Consider the following 19,133-nt stretch of genomic DNA (forward strand, 5'->3'; position numbering starts at 1 on the left):
TCACCAGCCGGCCCCCCAACTTGTTCATCCTGCAAACTGAAACTCTAGAGCCGTTAAACACCAGCTCCCCGCTCCCTCTTCTCCCCCAGCCCTGGCAACCCACGCTCAACTTTCTGGTTCTGTGAATTCAGCCGCTCTAGGCACTTCGGGTAAGTGGAATGACAGTGTTTGTCTTTTTGCCGCTGGCTTATTTCACGTAGTGTAACATCCTCAAGCTCCATCTATGTTGTAGCGTGTGTCAACATTTCCTTTTCAAGACGGAGTAATATTCCATTGTATGGATAGACCACACTCTGTTCGTCCATCACCAGTTGATAGACACTGGGATTGCTTCTGCCTTTTGGCCATTGAGAATAATGCTGCTGTGAGCATGGGCGTACAAGTATGTCTTTGAGACTCTGCCTTTAATCCCTTTGGGTATACGCTCAGAAGGGGGAACTGCGGGATCATGTGGTCATTCTAGGTTTAATTTTTTTGAGGAGCTGCCCTAACTTTCTTCCACAGTAGCTGTACCTTTTACTTTTCTCTGCTTGTGTCTGTTAATTGAAGGAATTTTCCAGACTAGCTTCTGGCTCTGACAGTTGAACTACCTTTGGCCCTGGACCCTCATACTGCAACACCAGTAGGTGTCACAGAGGACGGTAGAGTGGGTATCCCTGGAAGCCAATCCCGCATAGGATGGCCAGCAATAGCCGAACTATAGAGACGTGACTGCAGACCGCACACGTATTCCATGCAATCCAAACCGAATGTACTCCTAGCTGGACGTCCCCCTTGTCAAGTCCCTTAAATGCCTGTGGCCGCTGTGATGTCTCCAACACACAGGCAAGTGTGATGGAGGGCAGGTTAGGTAGAGACAGAAGTCTTAACCAATTGCCGCTGAAATACCTTATTTTTAAAAAAATTTATAAAAACATATGCCTGTGTGAACACAATGATAGGGCACTTCCCAGAGCCTCGGGAAAAAAGTACCTGCAATTGAGGTGCCCTGGCGTTTAGAGTTTATTAGCTTCATTGTAAATTTACCTCTGCCTGGCACGTATCTGAAACTATTTAACTTGGCAACATAAACGCAATTTATGAAGAACCTTTGAAGTTCTGTCCTGTGTGCATGTAGTTTGATTTTGCTTTGGAAAGCCAAGTTGACTAGGAAGGCCAATGTTCTCGGCAAGTTCGTCCCACTTGGAGCTAAAAGGAAAACTGAAGCCTCTGGAGGAGCCCCACTCCGGGGGCCCCATCGCTGGCCAGTGGCAGAGGATCCCAGGCCCTGGGTGTGCGTCTGTGCGTTGGGGAAGAGGCGTGGCCTCCCTGCGGTCGGACGTGATCGGAAGCAGGCTGCTGACCCCCGCCCAGCACAGGACTCAGGAGTCTGTTCCCTGCGGCCCCCAGTCCATCTCTCGTCCTTCAGCAGCCGCTTTGCCTTTTTCCAGGTGTCACGGGCACCGATGACCACGAGGTGGCAGTGTTGCCTGCAAGGACGTTCTGTCACCACCTAGTGGCCAAAAGTGAACACTACTACTCTCCAATTCTAAGGGTGCCGAACAATCCAGTCCCAGCGGGGGAATCGTAAACACCTACTGTGTGCTTCCCACACTGACCCAGCGGCCCAGAAAGGAATATTCAGATTCTGGGGCCCAAAGAAAACATTTTCTAGGGGCGCTTGGGTGGCTCAATCCCTTAAGCATCTGCCTTCGGCTCCAATCATGATCCTGGAGTCCTGGGATGGAGCCGTGAGTGGGGCTCCCTGTTCAGTGGGGAGCCTGCTTCTCGCTCTCCCTCTGCCCCCACTCACGCTCTCTCTCTCTGTCAAATAAATAAATAAAATCTTAACAATATTTTCCAAAGCCCTCCCTGCCCTCCCCTAACACAGAATCAATAAAGTTCCCCCCAAAGAAGGAGCTCCCCAGCCAGGATTCAGGACTGATTTCCTGTGTACCAAACTCACAGGAGTCTGATGTAAATACACCAATTTATTAATTTACAACACATATCTGTTATTTAGTCTCCTTTCTGGAAAATTAAACCACCAGAACATTGCTTGGTGAGCATGGAATGAGAACAAAAGGACACAAGAAATTTGAAGTTAATTTCATCTCAAGGCATGAAAAAATTCCGGAGAATTATCCCGGCCTCGCTGTACTGAACCTTCTCTGGTGATGGAAGATGCACCAGTTCCTGCCAGAGAGGCAGGTCAAGGACTGCCGAGCCCTCACGGGCAAGTTCCCTGGCGAGGCTGTGGTTCCTCCAGCTCATGCATCAGCTGCTGCTGGTCGACTGCTCACGCTACCGTCAGAGGGGACCTTTCTTTCAGTTCTGGGGCTACTGGCTGGGTCTTCCAATTATAATGACCTACATTCACAGCTTACAGATTTTCCTTTTAAAAACCTATGTAACAGCCACCGCAGCCGATGATTCGGCCCTCTTACATCCATCTGGAACAACGAAGTCCTCTTCTTTTGATTCAGAAGTCATTTCAGAAACTTGGGGTACCCACGTCCCAGGGGTTCCTTGCTCTATCTCCTGCAGCCCCTTCTTCCCAGGGGGTCTGCACCTGAGTCTGCTTCCCGCCTCTCTGACCCATTCCCTACGCATCAGCCAGGTCCGGCACTCCAGGTATAAAACCCTGCAGGGGCTCAACGTCGCATTCCCAGAGACAGCTCACCCGCGAGGCGTACCCACTTTTCAGCTCCGTCTGGCCGATGTCGACCTCCGACCCCCCCGTGTCCCCCACTTTGCTCCCCACAGTTCTGTCCCCACACAGCACGCGCTTAAATCGCTAAGGAAAGAGGGACGGACGCCCACTTTCCTACCCGAGCTCCGCGGCGGAGGGCGCTTCGGGGTTTTCTGGGCGTGGCGGTGGGGCGAGCATTCGAAGCGGTTTCCTTACGCTCGCATATCCACATCCGACTCCGCGCGGCCTCCATGACACGCTGGAGACCCCTTCCCCGAGCGGACAGCAAAAGCGGAGTCAAACACTTGCGGAAACCCCTCGGCCGCCGTCGGCCGGAAATCTACTCAGGGCGAGGACCGTCCCTCGCCGGAAGTGTACCTCGAGCCCGCCCCCGAGCCGTCATTGGAAGGAGTCCTAGGAAGGGGCGGGGACCCGGCCCAGTTCTGCTTTCTCATTGGCTGAAACCTATGAGTCTAGAGAGAAGAGGTGAAAGCCGGATTCCCCCTAATGCTTCGTGGGCCCTCGGGTTTTCATTGGTTGAAATCGAGAACTGGGCGGTGTCTCACAGTCCTTCGGGTCCCTAGAGGGTTGCTAGGAGTGACAAGCCCTTGCCCCGGCCCTCGGGCTACCCTCTTCTCTTTAAACCCCAAATCGAGGACCAGGCGGTCCTTCACCCCGAAGCCTGGAGGCCTAGACTCGGGCCTTTGCTTTCAGAGGCCTCGAGTCTCGCTGAGCCCAGGGATGTAGAGTCTCGAGCGGCGAAGGAGCCCGGAACGATTCTTTCGCGGAACCATTGCGGCGAGGCCCCTAGGAGCGCGCGCGGGAACGGACCGCACCAGGCCGGGCCAGACGGGCAGGGATGGCGGCGGCAGCGACGGCGGGGGCGGACGCGGGGCCGGGGGTCGCGATCCCCCTAGACCTGCGGCGCGAGCGGCGCATGGTGTGCGTGGAGTATCCAGGCGTGGTGCGCGACGTGTCCAAGATGCTGCGGACTCTGGGCGGCGAAGAGGGCGTTTCCCGGGTGAGGAGCCGGACGGGGGGGTAGTGGCCGGGACCGTAGGCGAGACCGAGTCTCGGGACCTCGGCCGGAGGGGCGGGACTACCTGGGGAAGTGTGGTTTCCTTGGCAACGGAACACGGGGCGGGCGCTGGGGCGGCCGGTGGGCGGGGACTTGCCTCCTGCGCGGGGGAGGACAGCTTTTGCCTGGAAGCAGTGGGAAAAGGCTGTAGTGGAGACCCAGAGAGGGGCGGGGTGTCCTTTCCATCCCCTCCTCCGGCGATCCGGGGAGCCGCGCCCCCCCTCCCATCGTGCTGTGCTGCCATTTCCTCATTCGCAGAGGAAAAGACCCAAACGCGGGAGGTTAGGAATCGTTGCCTAACAGGAGAGGGGACCAGGTGTTGTGTTGTTGGGGTTAAAGGTGGTAATGGGGGGCGCCTGCGTTGGGCTCCCTGCTCAGCGGGGAGTGTGTTTCTCTCTCTCCCTCTGCCTGCTGCTCCCCTTGCTTGTACATACATACATACATACATACATAAAAAATCTTTAAAAAAGATAAGGGTGGTACCAGGTGCTTTACTTACATTCCATCCTCATTAGAACCGTGCTAGGTAGCAAGTGACATTGTCCGCATTTTACTAGCAAACCGAGATAGTTTGTTCAAGGTCTCCCGGAAAATGAGGGAGCTAGGATGACTTCTTACCTGGTGCAACGCTCGGGGGAAGTGATTTACACGCACCAGGTCTTGAAACGTCTCTTCTGTAGAGACTCCTCTGCACTAATCAAAGTGGCCTCTAGTAGTTCGTCTCTGCCTGCTCGACCTGTTAATTCCCTTTTTTTAAAAAAAAAATTTATTTGAGTGAGAGCGCACATGGGGGGGGGGGCAGGGGAGAGGTGGAAGCATGCTCCCCACTGAACAGGGAGCTCCCAGTGGGGCTCCATCCCAGGACCTCTGGGATCATGACCTGAGCCAAAGGCAGATTCTTAACCAACTGAACCACCCAGGCACCCTGACCTGTTAATTCCAATCTGAAATTATGTTTTAACACATTTTATTGTCTGTCTTGGCCTCTTGGCTCTGAGACTAAACTCCACAAGAGCAGGACCTGGTCTCTCTTGTTCACTCCTGCAGTCCTAACATCCATAATAGTGCCTTCTTCCAAAATATTTGTCAAATGCATGACTGAATCCTAATAACAATCTAGTGAGTTAGGTACCATTATTCCCTTTTTACCTAAAGACTCAGGCAGGAAAAGTTGGGTCAAAGAAACGCCCACATGGTACAGTGGGGATTTGAACTCATGCAGGTCTCCCCTCTAAAGTCTGAATTCTTACCTGCTGCTTCCTCATGCTTAATGAATATTGAAAACCCATCATTAAGCACAGGATGCCATAGAGACCCAGTTAGTCGTGCTGTGTTCTTTTATCCTGACTGACTCACTTTACCTGGACATTGACAGGACCCCGCTCTCACTAACCCCAGGGATATTTGTACCCGACTACAGTGTGAGCCTTTTGGAAGAGACTGGCCATTGATTCGTCCCTTTCATGCAGCTTGTGCACTGTCTCTGCCAGGCCCACGGCTGGGTTTATTCCCAGACTCACAGTCTCGTAGATCCATGTCTTGTAAGAAGGGATTCCTGAAGGTTCGGGCTCCTTTTAACCTTCTTTCCCTCGATGTTTCCTGAGCACCTCCGAAGGGCCAGACTGTGTCCTTAGTTTTGGGGAGCCAGCAAGCTACACGGCAGATGCTCTTGGCCCAGTGAGCCTTGTTGGAGCTTTCATGTGCACCCAGCTGACACTTACTGTGTCCCTCCTATCCTTTGTGGGGCAAGCACTCACGGGTGGGCGACACATGTAGTGTTCGCCACGAGTTAAGACACCAGACTAAGCGTGTTGCATATTCAATGATTCAACGATTCATTTAATCATTGTAACAATTCCGTGAGTAGGTACTGTTCATATCTCCATTTTAAGAAGGAACCAAGGCTTGGAAAGGATAAGTGACAGCTAGCCAGAGCCAAAGTGCTTGTTACTAATTGATTTCATTTCCTTGGGACCTAGAAACATTTGCACGTGAGACCGAATAGCAAGACCCTTTGGAGCAGGTAGTGCCTAGGGTGGGAGGGTCAAGACAAGCCACTCCACCCTGCCAGGGTCAGTTCTCATTCGGGGGTGAGAAGCACACCATGGAGCGTTGCCAGGGAGGCACATGATTCCCCGCACTGAACGGGCACCTGAGGGAGAGGGGCTCTACGTACCTGGCAGGTATCGTCCCCAGCTTTCCAGCCTTTTAGAAGGAAGAGACTATCCTCATGTTCTCTACTAGATAAAAACTAAGATACTTGGGTTCAAAAAATGGGTCTTTTGAGAATTAAAAGCTCAGAATGAACCACGAGCCCCCTGGCCCGCGCCTTGTCAGCTGGGTCACCGTCAGGCTGTTGTTGAGCGAGGGGCGGTTCTCTGCCAGCTGCTTAGCTGCTCACTGCCTCACTGTCTTCCGTGGCCTCACCACAGATCTACGCAGACCCCACCAAGAGGCTGGAGCTGTACTTCCGGCCCAAGGACCCTTACTGCCACCCTGTGTGCGCCAACCGCTTCAGTACCAGCAGCCTGCTGCTCCGGATCAGGAGGAAGACCAGGCGGCCAAGGGAGGTGCCGGGGCCTGAGGCCCACCCTAAGGTCACATTTGACATAGAGACACTTGGCATCATCTCCACCGTTTACAAGTTTCAAGGTAACTGCAACTTAGTGCGTTGGGTTATGTTAGGACCTGTGTCCACATTCCTGCAGGTGCTGTGTGGGTCGTCCACACCGTGAAGGGGGCCAGCCTATGCCCAGGAATGAGGGGCGGGACATGAGCCGAGCAGGACAGCGCAGGCCCTGTCCCAGAGGCACACGTTCCTCCCTCCCTGCAACAGCTCTCAACGGACTGTGGGCTCATTGCTGCTCCATCTTCTGCATTCTTAAGAAAAGCCGACGTTCTATGAGTAATCCCCTAATTTTTAAGGCTATTATGTGGGGCCAATTAAAACTGGTTAGCAGGTCTCCGATTTTTGACCCTCAGTGTTTTGGAACTTTCTCTAAGTCTGGACTGGTGCTGGTCTTGCCTTTCCTCTGAAGCCTTCCCAGGTCACCTCAGCCCCTTGAGACCTCACGTTTCTTTGAACTGTTAGCCAGTTGGGTGTCTCCCGTGGTCCTCAATCAGTTTGCTACCTACAGGGAACCCCAGTGAGGAGGTGGTCAGGGGTGGGCTGGGGTGGGGCAGGCGAGTAATGAAGAGCCAGTTTGTTTGGGTCGGTGCTCAGCTTCCCTCAGCCTCGGGCTCTTGTCGTACAGTGTGGGACCCTGGGTTCCTCAGGCCCTTGTGAAGGGTCGGGCCCGGGGATGCTGTTCAAGGGCCGGTTCTCGCACGCAGGAGGCACTTGGCAGATGACTAGTGCACCTTAGCGCACGGCGTCAGCTGCAGTTCTGAGAGAATCTGCAGAGAGCACACATGGAGAAGGGGGGCTGGAAGGCTCAGAGGGACGGAACCAGGACCTGGGATCCCTGCGCGGGGCATTTGGAATGTCGGTCGTTCTGGTGGCGTGCGGTGCTCCCCAAAGAGGGCCGTCCTTCCAGGGGTGAGGTTTTCCAGGGATACATGTTCCATTTGTCTGCTTGGGCCCACACCCCGCCCTGGGGCCTGTCTGAGGCACAGCATCCCACAGTCTTTCGCTGGGTCCCGGGTGAGTCGTGTGCACTCTGCATTTCAGGAAGCACTGACCTAGCCTGGACCCTCACGCACCGCATCGCCCCCGCAGCCCAGCCCCTCCGGGAGACTCCCAAGTGCGCGGAGTCGCGTGCACAGAAGTGTTTCAGACGGTGCTGTTGCGGCTCCCCCACCATGGCCCGGCAGCAGCCGCTGCACGGCTCCCTCGGCACATCCGAGGACGTGGGGCGTCGATGTGCAGCAGCTGCCCGTCCCCGGAGGGTGTAGTCAGGAGTCCGCCATCTGGCCGCCTCTCTTTCCAGGAATGTCCGACTTCCAGTACTTGGCGGTGCACACGGAGGCCGGCGGCAGGCACATGTCCATGTACGACAAAGTGCTCATGCTCAGGCCTGAGAAGGAGAGCTTCTTCCACCAAGAGCTGCCGCTCTACATCCCCCCACCCATCTTCTCTCGGCTGGACACCCCAGTGGACTATTTCTATCGACCAGAGACGCAGCACCGGTAAGCCCGTCCCCTGCCCCCCACCCCAGCCCCTGCAGCGTCAGGGTTCAGAGCCAGGGCCCTGTGGTCAGAGGGCCTGGGTCCCAGGCTCCACTCTGCCACTCCCGAGTCAGGCAGTCGGCACTGCTGGCTTTGCAAGCCCGTGGCTCCAGTGCCTCCAGTGCCTCCAGAGGCAGCGTAACTGGTGACGTAGACCTTGCTCAGAGCTCCCACGCCACAGGGAGGGACTCAGGATGTCACCTTAAGCCGTGGAAGACTCATGCCCAAAAGCATGCACGTTGAAATACTTAGAACGGTGAGTGTCTGGCAGAGTTCTTAGAATAAACAAGTGATTCATCCATTGGGATGTGGCTAATGAGTTTACAGCCCTCTAGGCCGGGAACACCGTGCAGCGTGTGGGAGAGCAGGCTCGTGGGCTGATGTGGCGCTCGCCCAGGGTACCTTGCTCTATGAAAGAGGCAGGTGTAGGAGCACATTCTATGGTATAATAATAAATTATGACGTAGAAATCTAGAAAAATCTGGAAGATGGGGCCCAGAACAGTTATCTGTAGAGGGGTGAGAGGATGAAAAATGTTCTCTTTCCTCAGTAAATGTTTTCATCCACAAGCGCCGACTGCGGGTCTTAGCCCGGGGCACTTCTTAGAGCCCTGCGCCAGCAGAGAACAGATGAGGTCCACGCTGGGTGGTGGGGAGTGGATGGAGCACGGGTGGACCATGAGCGACCGATGGGCCTGTGGCCAGATGCGCGTCTTAGAGGAGACAAAAGGGGTGCAGGTAATAAGGGGCAATGAGTGGGTAAGGGCTCAGGGCCGTCAGAGGGGCTGACATTTGAGACAGACCTGAATGATGACAGAGCCGGGCAGGTGAAGATCCAGGGAGAACATCCTAGACCTGGGGACTGGCGCCTGTGAAGGAGGGGTTGCAGAGGGAGCCTGGGAGAGCGGTAGGGGTGAGGGTCTCATAGACCATGGTGGGGGGCTTAGATTTGATCCTAAGGAGAAGGAAAGTGTATAGTTCTCTTCCCCTAAAAAAATACGGAGCGTTCCAAACACAGCCCGAAGTAGAGCGAGCGCTCCCGCGGAGGCCCAGCTGTGCCGCCCGCCGCTGGCTGCGCCTGGCCCGGCCCCAGCCTCCCAGAGCGCCCTCGAGAAAGCAGTCTGCGTGCCTCCCACGGGAAGGACTTGTGTTCTCACATGAACCTGCCGCGCTCTTGCCGGGGCGAGCGAGCATACCGGCTTCCCCCGCGCCTGCCGGTGCCGGTCCTCCCTCAATTTCCCCAGCCGAAAGCGGGCCTCCCAGCAGCTTCCATTCGCTGTGCTCCGGCCTGTTGAATCTACGGCCCCCTCCCCAGCCCTTTCTGACCACAGGAGCAGGGGTGGTTCCAGGGCCGTACAGAACAACTGTGTAAGCAGAAGGTGTCGGGCCGCACCCCTCCCAGCCGGAGCCCTCCGGGAGCGGTGACGGCTTTTTCTGTGTGTAGTACTCGCCTCAGGAGTTTCAGGTGGGGGAGAGACGATTTGCATATTTCTGAAATGCTTTAATTATTTCCCCCACAAGCATTGCCCCTCAGAGTCAGAAACAGACACAAAAGTACATAAGGGAAACTAGACCTCTCCGCACCGCTCGGCCTGGGCACGGGCTGGAGCGGCTGAGTCACCCCTCTGTCCTGTGGGGCCCGTAGGCAGCTGTTCCCCAGCCTCTGGGAGAAGGGCGAGGGAGGCAGGGCAGCTGCCCTTGGACCCCAGGCCCTTTATCCTCCCCATGTGGTTTATGGATGTTCCAGCAGATGGAAAGAACCTGCGTTTTTTCCCAGGGCCACTATTGATTTTCCTGCGCCACTGGCCTTCCTGGGTGTACCGGGCTGGCGGGGAGGCCAGGCCGCAGCCTTGCTGACCCTCCACGGGTCCAGGGAAGCCGAGCTTCCTGCAAGACCGTGGGCAGAGGAGAGGCTTGGAGGCTGGCCTCACAGGGGTCCCTCCTCCTTCAGGAAGTTAGTAGGGAAGTCAGCGAGGCGGCCAAGGAGCCCTTTCCCTGTGGTGACAGGCCCTGGCGGTGGGCTGCCCAGGCTGGAGTGAGCCATTGGGGCCTTCCCTCTTGGGGGTGTTCAGGGTCTTGGGGGATGTCTTTAAAGACAGTAATATGACACTTGTTCGGGATGGTTTCTAATGCACTCTATAAAAGAGGCGCAGGCTTGCTGTCGTCTTTGTAATTTTGTTTTCCTGTGTGTCCTTTGTCAATACGCAGACGGTTTCTACTTGTGTAGAAAATTAAGGTAGAATGGAAACAAACTCAGGTAAGTCACCTGGCTGGTCTTGGGTGGCTCATTTGGTTAAGTGTCTGGCCATTGATTTCAGCTCAAGTCATGATCTCAGGGTCATGAGATCAAGCCCTGCTTTGGCTCAAGATTGCTGTGGAGCCTGCTTAAGGCTCTCTTTCTCCCACCCCTTCTGCCCTCCCCCCCAAATAGAATAAAATAAATAAAAGGTAATAATCACCTGAATGAAAATGTGTGATATCCGGGACATAATTTAAAATGTATTTCAAGGGGTGCATGGGTGGCTCAGTCGGTTAAGCCTCTGACTTGGTTTCATCTCAGGTCTTGATCTCAGGGTCATGAGATCGAGCCCCAGGTCAGGCTCTCGCTAGCATGGAGTCTGCTTAAGACTCCCTCTCCCTCTCCCTCTCTCCTCCCCAGCTAAAATAAATAAATCTTTTTAAAAATCCTTTTTTTAAAAAAAAGGTAAAAAAATGTATTTCAAAATAATTTCGTGGGTTTGGAGTGGTGTGCGGGTGAAATGAAATTGGCCGAGTGGTGATAATCGTTGAACCTCATGATGGCTGGTGGGCTTCTTGAGACTGTTCTCCCCTTAGTATGGGCTTGACATTCCTGACAGCCAAGCTTTTTTTCTTTTTTTAAGATTTTTTATTTACATATTTGAGGGTGAGGGGCACGAGCTGGGGGAGGGGCAGAGGGAGAAGCAGACTCCCCAGTGAGAGGAGAGCCCTGATGCTGGGCTCGATCCCAGGACCCTGAGATCATGACCTGAGCCGAAGGCAGAGGCTTCAACAACTGAGCCCCCCATGTGCCCCCAACATCCTACCTTAATGAGGTAATCGCCTGAGCATCTTGGCCCGGTGCCAACAGAGAGAGGCTTGACCATAGCTGGTGCTAGAACCCTCACTTCTGACCCCCGTGCTATAGGACAGTGCTGTTCAGTAATGTCCATTTTCCCTTCACCCAGCTGTCATCCTGATGCTTCTGGGCCAAACGTGCTCCGTCAGAGGGTGGCAGGACAGGGTTCATGGGGCCCGGAGTTCCAGCTCTGTCCTTCCAAGCTCTGACTCTAGGTAGGTCTCTGGCTGTTGTCAGTTACTCCGTAGGAAATTGGTTCCTTCCTCGTGGGATTGTTTTGACGGCTAAGGAAGTGAATCGTAGAAGTCAGTAAGTGTAGGCGTTGCCTGACAGCTGTCCAAGCGTGTCCTGTGTGGCTGACCTGCCCGCCCCACTCCTGCCTGACGGTTTTCCGTTTTCCACGGGCTGTCGGGTGCTGTGTGTGACTCGATGCGGTTGTGAGACCGGCAGCCTCACCACTTTCGGCTTCCCCCGGCTTCCGAGCTGCGGGCCCCGGGGCCTCTCTGAGCTCTCTGCAGCAGTTGCTGCCCCTGCTCCTGCCCGGCTGTCAGCCTGAGAACACAGGTGCTGAGATTCTCCCCCAACCCGTAACACAGATTCCAGGGAGAGGCACCCCCACGTGGGCTGCTGGCGTCACCAGCTGGCGGGCTCCCTGCTTGGTCCGGCAGGCCCGTGCCTGGGGTCCTCTTGGTGCTCCAGCCCACCGCAGCTCTCTCTGCCCCAGGGAAGGCTACAACAATCCCCCCGTCTCAGGAGAGAACCTGATTGGCCTGAGCAGGGCCCGGCGCCCCCACAACGCCATCTTTGTCAACTTTGAGGAGGACGAGGTGCCCACGCAGCCGCTGGAGGCCGCAGTCCAGACGTGGAGGAAAATCTCCACCAACCCCATGGACCGGAAGGTGGAGGAGGAGCTGAGGAAGGTGAGCTCGGGGCTCGCTTCTGCACTGACCACCTCCCGTTTACCCACCTGGGCCCTTCCCTCGTTTTGCCCATGGCTCTACTGACTTTTTAAAACTGGTTCATCAGCATATGGGAACGTATCATCTCCAGATGTCACATCTCAAAGCCACGCCAAGATAAGCCCTACATTCCCAAGGTTGAAAATACTCCTTAGAATTTTCTTGAGAGGTCTCTTAGGGGTGGTAAGCAGTTGTTGCGTTGTCTGCTCGTGACTTCACAGTGGAGCTCTGGGGTTCAAGAAGCTTTCATTTATCCATCACTAGTGGCAAGAAAGCAGATGGAGCACCTACTGTGTGCCCCCTGATGCTTCATCCCCGTTAGTGCTGCAGGGGACAGAGCGGCCTTCCGCCTGCACCCTGGCTGGCAGGTCCTGGGAGGAGTCAGCGGGGCCTCTGTTGCTCATGCCTTCCCGGGCATGGATGGCAGGTTCTCGGGGAGGCCACCCTGCTGCTGACGGAGGCTTACCTCTGCCCTTGCTGAAGCAGACTGTTTCCTTGCGGGGTTTATTTCTTAAAGAGACTGTATGGACACCTGACTGGCCTCAGCAATCACTGGTCACTGGAGGGGAACCATGGGGGACCACTATCCGAGGGCCCTGCTAGTCCTCCAGACACAGCCCAATCCCCAGCCCACGCAAGCGCTCCAGCCACACTGGCCTGGTACAGTTCTCCCTTGGGCCAGGCCATCCTCTTCAGCCTTCACGACGTCCCAACTGAGGCTCCACCCTCTAGGTTGGGGCTCGGGGTCCCAGAACTCTGGCATGTTCCCCTCTTGGCCCTGCTCTGGCTCCTTTGGTCATCTGCCTCCCCCACCGTCCTGTGAGCTGCATGAGGACAGAGACCATGTCCTTCGTGGTCATTTCAGGCACACAGGCTGGGTGTGGTGTGCAGTCGGTGCAGCCGTTCCTAGAGGCTGCCCCTTGCCTGGTCAGCCCCTGCTCTCCAGCTGCTCTCCAGCTCCTCTCCCGAAGGGTCTGCTGGGGACCAGACCATGCTGGAGAGTCTGAGCCAGGCAGGCGGGAAGCTGCTGGTGCTCATTTCAGTCTCTGCCTTGACCCCCCAGCTGTTTGAAATCCGTCCCATCTGGTCACGAAACGCCGTCAAGGCCAACATCAGCGTCCACCCTGACAAGCTCAAGGTCTTGCTGCCCTTCATGGCCTATTACATGGTGAGTGCCTGCCCAGCCTCTCGCCTTCGTTCCCACCAGGGTCGCCCTGATCACTGATACGATCTCTCAGAGCTACAGCCAGAGCAAGTGCCCTCGGGCACCCTGGGCACCGCGGGCAGCTCATTATAGCCCCAGGAAGTCCCTCCACCATCTCCTAGTAACGGTAGCTATACTGGGATGATTTTAGGAGTAAAGAGTAATTATGTACTTTTAAATAAAGGGATTATACGTTTTTAAATGCTCTTGTATTGAGAACGTTCTAAGGACCAGATGCTGGATTAAGTGCTGTGTACCTATTATATCCTTTTTTTCTTCCCTGGGGGGTGGCAGCAGCATTCCCTTCTTACCTCTGAGGCAGAGCCAGGCTCAGAGAGGTGACTCGATGTGCCAAGGTCCTCTAGCCAGCACGTGACAGAGCCACTTGGGACCCCAGCCTGTTTGGCGCAGAGCCCAGGCCCCCTAACCACAGGTCTACCAGCCTTGGCTCATTCTGCCTGGGTTGAGTAGGGGTGGGGGTGGGAGGGGTAGGTCCACCTTGGGCTCAGTCCAGGAGGGCCTGGGGATGGGGTATCATTGCCACGGTTCCCAAAGGTGCTGGAGGAAGGCATCCTACCTGCCAAGGGTCCCTACGTGGAGCCCTGGCGAGGCAAGCCTGAGATGTGACCATGACGGTGATGACAAGTGGAGCACAAGGAAGGCTCATCCCTCCTGTGCTTAGACCCCAGACTTCAGAGAGCCGCTCTTTGTCTTTTAGCATTGGCTTTCTAGACCTAAGGACTTTAGAAGTACTGCTTGTTGGGGTGGCAGAAACATGCACTGGGCACGTCCTGTGTGCCAGGTGGAGTGGTAAGGGCTCCCAGGGCATCATCTCATGTAATCCTCACAGAAGCGACGGGAAAGGGGCTCCTGTCACCTCCAGCAGGAAGACCAAGGCTCAGAAAGGCCAGACGACCTGCCCAAGGTGACAGAGCCACACACAACAGAGCCAGGGTGGGGTTCCAGAGCTGTGTCCGCCAACTCTCAGTGTGTTCAGCTGCCCCGGCCTGGGCCTGCATCTCTGAGGGAGCCAGGGACCAGCCTTGGCCCCACTTCATACTCCCATCTTTGGTCTCCAGATAACAGGTCCCTGGAGAAGCCTGTGGATCCGATATGGGTATGATCCCCGAAAAAACCCAGATGCCAAGATTTATCAAGTCCTTGATTTCCGAATCCGTTGTGGAATGAAATATGGTAAAAATTACTAAAACCTTGCCTTTCTAGCTTTCTCTTAATATCTTTCTTCTGCTGGCATTCTCTTTCGTAATAAGAATGTATCCATGTGGTGAAGATAAAAAAGCCTTTCTTGGGGCGCCTGGGTGGCTCAGTCGTTAAGCGTCTGCCTTTGGCTCAGGGTATGATCCCAGGGTCCTGGGATCGAGCCCTACATCGAGCTCCCTGCTCTCCTGGGAGCCTGGTTCTTCCTCTCCCACTCCCCCTGCTGGTGTTGCCTCTCTCACTGGCTGTCTCTCTCTCTCTGTCAAATAAATAAATAAAATCTTTAAAAATAATAATAATATAAATAAAATAAGTTAAATTAAATTTTTTTAAAAAAAGGCTTTCTTTGCTCCTTGGTAAGATCTTTGCAGAATAGCATAGAAATGAAGGTCCCAGCTTGAGTCCTGGCTCCACCGTTGGCCCTCGAGCTGCTGAACCCGTTACTCATCCACTCGGTTATTCCGCTTACTTCCGGTTCCTGAGGTGGGGGCCAGGCACCCAGTAAGCGTGCGGTCCCCGGGCCTGCAGTGAGCCGCTGCACGCAGTCCTGTGTGGTTGGCGCTGGAATGGTGGTTGCTGGTGCCTGGTGCACAGGGGCCTGGCGTCCCTTTCTCAGGAGCTGGCCCCAGCGAACCCCTGGTGCACTGAGCGCGAAGTCAGTTCTGTTCGCCAGAAGGGGCTCTGCGCCCACTTGCACCCGACACGCCCTTCCTCGTCTGCAGGTTACGCCCCGAGTGACATGCCTGTCAAGGCCAAGCGCAGCACCTATAACTACAGCCTTCCCATCACTGTCAAGAAGATGCGTAAGTGCCTCTGCGCGCCCTGCGGGCCACGGCTGATTTGCCCTCACAGAGACGCCGAGGAAGGTGGGCATCTGGACTCTGGGGTACGGTGGGGCTTCCCAAGCGGCCAGCGTGCCGGGGAGGGGTCGGGGAGAAACGTTCCCCTATATTCCAAAGTACTGCGCTGTCCCCTTGCAGCCAGCCCGCTCGTCACCATGCACGACCTGAAGCAGGGCCTGGGCCCATCGGGGATGGCCAGCACACGGAAATCGACCTCCAACAAGTACAAGCTCAAGGTGGGTGCCCCGGTCCCCAAAGCAGAGCAGCCACCCCCCGATTGAGGGCGCAGTGGACCGTGGAGAGGAGGCACCTCCCTCGTGCAGGCTGGGCGCACACGCGCTCCCCGAGTCCCCGGTCTGGGCCACCGGGAAGGGCTCTGACAGGCCGCTCTGCCCACCGGTGCCTTTGCATGACTCCCGGCTTCCAGGACGGCCTTGGGAAGCACGGTGAGAGTTCAGTGTCACCCGCCCAGCGCTGCGGGCACTGAGGGCCGTCTGGGCATGTCTCAGGGAGGGATAGGCGACACTAGCAACTGTGCGTGGCTGCCTTTTGTGAGCCCGTGGCCGCTGCCCAGATGGGCTGAGTGGGGGCGTGCGTGCTGAGCTGTGGCAGACCCCCCCCCCCGGTGTGGGCAGCCGGGGTGCTCATAGCCAAGAGCCCAGGACCCCTCACGGGCTCGCGGGGGTCCTCAGCACACCCGATGGTGGGAGTCTATGGGCCTTCTACCCGCCCAGGCTGCTGCCAGCTGCACCCCCAGCCCTGGCTCGACTGCCTCGTGGTGGGGGGCACGGGGGGCACAGAGACAGGTGCCGTCGGCGTCCTCTTCTCATGAGGGCAGCCACGTCTTCACCTCAGTGGCCATCTTTCCCCTCAAGCACTCTCACTCGGGCCACCATCCCTACCTCTAGAAAACGGATACTCGGTAAACCCTGTTTCTCAGTGGGCGGCTTGTGGGGCCACAGAACAGGACCTGTTGGTAGGAGGTGGTGAGGAATGAGGGCGGACTGCAGAAGGCTCGCGAAGCTGGCGTGACAGTCCACGCCGTACCATGTGGCCCCAGGCCCGGGGATGTCGGAGCCTCTGCACGCCTGCCCCTGGCTCCCCTGAATCCGGGGGCGGGGAGGAGCCAGGCCCGCCAGGTGCGGACCGGCCAGGCAGAGCTCCGAGCTCTGACTCACTGTCCCGCCCTCCCGTCCTCTCCCCAGGACTCGGTCTACGTCTTCCGGGAGGGGGCCTTGCCGCCCTATCGACAGATGTTCTACCAGTTATGTGACTTGAATGTGGAAGAGTACGTAGCGAGGGGCCCTGACACCGCCAGGGTGGGCACGGTGGGGCTCGGGACCAAGGCATTCCCTGCCGCTTCCACTCAGCATCGGGCTTGGCGGGAAGCCCTGCCTGGGATGGGGCACCTGCTGGGGGCACCTCCATCAGCCTCGTGGCCTGCAGGAGCGGTTTCCAGGGTCCACCTGCATTGCATCCCTGAGCCGCCATGCTGGGCCCTCCTCCTCCTCCGGCCACCTGGAGGCTCGGGACACATCACCTGAGTTTCCCAGCCGACACCACAGTCCTAGCAGCCTCCCAGCCAGTTGTCCTTAGCAAGGTTTAAAAAGGGGGTGTGGGGGCGCTGGGATGGGAAGAGACGGGAGCACGTTAGACACAGCTGAGTCAGGTGAGAGCCCAGGGTTCTCGCAGGAAAGATGCGTGGCCGCCCCCCACGTTGTATGCAGCTTCGGTGCGGGGACCATACCAGTCAGGACCCAGCTGGGAGGGGCCGGCTTCCGTGGGGGTGCCTCAGTGCTGGCTGTCTGAGCGCCGGCCCTGCCCCGCCTCTGCAGACCCTTAGGGCACCTGTGGGCAGAAGCCGCGGCCTGAAACACCCCCCCCCCCCCCAGGTTGCAGAGGATCATTCACCGCAATGACGGGGCCGAGAATTGCTGCACCGAGCGAGATGGCTGGTGCCTCCCCAAGACCAGTGATGACCTGAGGGACACGATGTCCCTCATGATCCGGCAGACCATCCGCTCCAAGAGGCCTGGTGAGAGCGCTCGGGGTGAAGGGGGCCTCGCTCTGGGACACAGCAAGTATCCCTAAAGGCCCTGCTCCCTAAGAAATTACACCCAAGTAGAATCGTCCCTCCGGGGGCCAGATCCCCCAGGCTGCCTGCCTCTCCCTGGGTGGGAGTCCTGCCGCTCAGCCCTGGGGGTCCAAGGCAGGAGACCAGCCCGCTTTGTGCCCACCACCTTCCAGCTGTTGGTGGGCATGTCCGGCCTGTCTTGCCCCGGAAAGCAGGGGCAGCAGTTGGGGGGGGGGGGGGCCTGTCACCCCACGTGGCCTGGCCCTTTCCCAGGACCAGGCAGCCCTGGCCACTGGCCTGTGGTGGGGGGATGTGAGGAAAGGGGAGCACTTGCTGGTCTGCGTGTCTGATGAGGCCGGGGAAGCGTGAGTGAGAGGGCCCCTCCCACGGCTTCCTCCTGGACCCCGCCAGACTCCACGGAGCTGGCGGGAGTAGGGGCTCTCAGCCTCCTTTGGGACACGGCCCCATCTGAGAATCTGCTTGAGGCTCTGGACCCTCTCCCCAGAAAAAAGCACACAGCACGTCCTATACACTCTCGGGGTTCCTTGGACCCATGAAGCCACCAGCCTCCTTTGGGGAAGTGGTTATCAAAGCTCTTGGCTTCCGTATTCCCTGAAGTGCTTGTTAGGCTGTAGACTGCCAGGCTCCCGGCCCTGCACTTCCCCAGGCAGCTTCTCCAGGGCCTGAGCCCAGACACCATCATTGTAAATAGGCCTCCTGCAAGCTGACTGCTGGTCTGGACGCTGGGCTGGCCGGCACCTCTCTCAGGCTGAGGCCAGCAGTAGCTGGTCTGGGGGCCACGCAGGAAGCCTGTGCTGGGATACACATGGCCTTGTCTCCTGGCCCCAGCTCTCTTCTCCAGCCCGGCCAAGGCCGACAGGGGGAAAGAGCCCCTGACGTTCGAGTCCGGGGAAGACGAGGAGGACGAGGAAGAGGAGGAGGAGGACTTCAAGCCATCTGATGGCAGTGACAACGAGATGGAGACAGAGATTCTGGACTACGTGTGACACAGCCCTACTGCAAGGCCGGGCCTCCTTGATCATGCAACACTGGTGACGGAGCCGGGACAAGCCGTGGCTCCCCAGTGCTGCCCACAGTAACCAGAGCGGCCCTAGGAGCCCCACCAGAGGAAAGCTGGGGGCCCGGCTCCGGGCGCTGCTGACCCTGGTCCTGCCCGTCTGCCTGTGACATCTGCTGCGTGGGGCTGCCCTCTGCCCCGGGTGCTTAGGGACATCCCCAGAGGGTGTGACCTGGCTTTACGCAGCCATGAGCCAGTCCAGGGTCCAGCAGCTGAGCAGGTGCCCAGCACCTCTCTCTGGCTGAGAACAGAAGCTGGGGGTGGAGATGATGTGGCCATGGAAGGGCGGTCCCGCCTTGGAGCTGATGACTGGTGACCAGCACGGAAGCTGGGCCGTGGTCACAGGTGGGTGAAGACTGTCCTTGCGTTTGGGTCCCATCCATTTAGGACCTAGCTGGAGTTGTTCTTATCAAATACACTTTCCCGAGGAGAAAGCGGTGTCTCTCTTGGGGTGTGGGAGCCAGAGGAGAGTTTCCTCTTGCAGGTTGGCTGAGAGCAGCTGGGAGCACCCCAGACGCCAGGTCCCAGAGGCCCTGCAGCCTCACTCATCCCTTACTGCTCTAGATGTGTTCTTGAGAAGTTCGCGGGCACACAGGCCCTGGTTGCGTCTCAGCTGCCTGCTGTGAAACCAGAGACCATGTAGGCATCTGGTGGGACAGAGCCTGCCCTCCCTCGGGAACACTCTCACCCACACCAGGGGGCAACTGTGCCACAGTCCCGCAGAGCAGCCTGAGCCAGAGATGAGC

General features: G+C 57.2%; 1 protein-coding gene across 1 annotated transcript; it reads left to right on the forward strand.

The window, feature by feature from the left end:
• The first annotated feature begins 3,248 nt into the window (after positions 1-3,248).
• GTF3C5 (general transcription factor IIIC subunit 5) lies at positions 3,249-18,821 on the forward strand. The gene is made up of 11 exons (XM_026514262.4): positions 3,249-3,692; positions 6,182-6,401; positions 7,679-7,877; positions 11,737-11,932; positions 13,035-13,139; positions 14,255-14,369; positions 15,116-15,259; positions 15,374-15,471; positions 16,441-16,523; positions 17,128-17,270; positions 18,159-18,821. Exons 1-11 carry the CDS (start codon positions 3,531-3,533, stop codon positions 18,314-18,316), a joined length of 1,623 nt encoding a protein of 540 aa, XP_026370047.1. The 5' UTR covers positions 3,249-3,530; the 3' UTR covers positions 18,317-18,821.
• The last annotated feature ends 312 nt before the right edge of the window (positions 18,822-19,133 follow it).

This window comes from Ursus arctos, unplaced genomic scaffold, assembly GCF_023065955.2.
Source record: "Ursus arctos isolate Adak ecotype North America unplaced genomic scaffold, UrsArc2.0 scaffold_18, whole genome shotgun sequence".
Classification (NCBI taxonomy): Eukaryota; Metazoa; Chordata; class Mammalia; order Carnivora; family Ursidae; genus Ursus; species Ursus arctos.

Excerpts from the sequence above, each read along its gene's own strand:
- GTF3C5 (XM_026514262.4), top strand. The coding sequence starts at position 3,531 with ATGGCGGCGGCAGCGACGGCGGGGGCGGACGCGGGGCCGGGGGTCGCG. Across the intron at positions 11,933-13,034 it reads TGGAGGAGGAGCTGAGGAAG|CTGTTTGAAATCCGTCCCAT; the intron begins GTGAGCTCGGGG and ends TTGACCCCCCAG. Across the intron at positions 15,260-15,373 it reads TCACAGAGACGCCGAGGAAG|CCAGCCCGCTCGTCACCATG; the intron begins GTGGGCATCTGG and ends GTCCCCTTGCAG.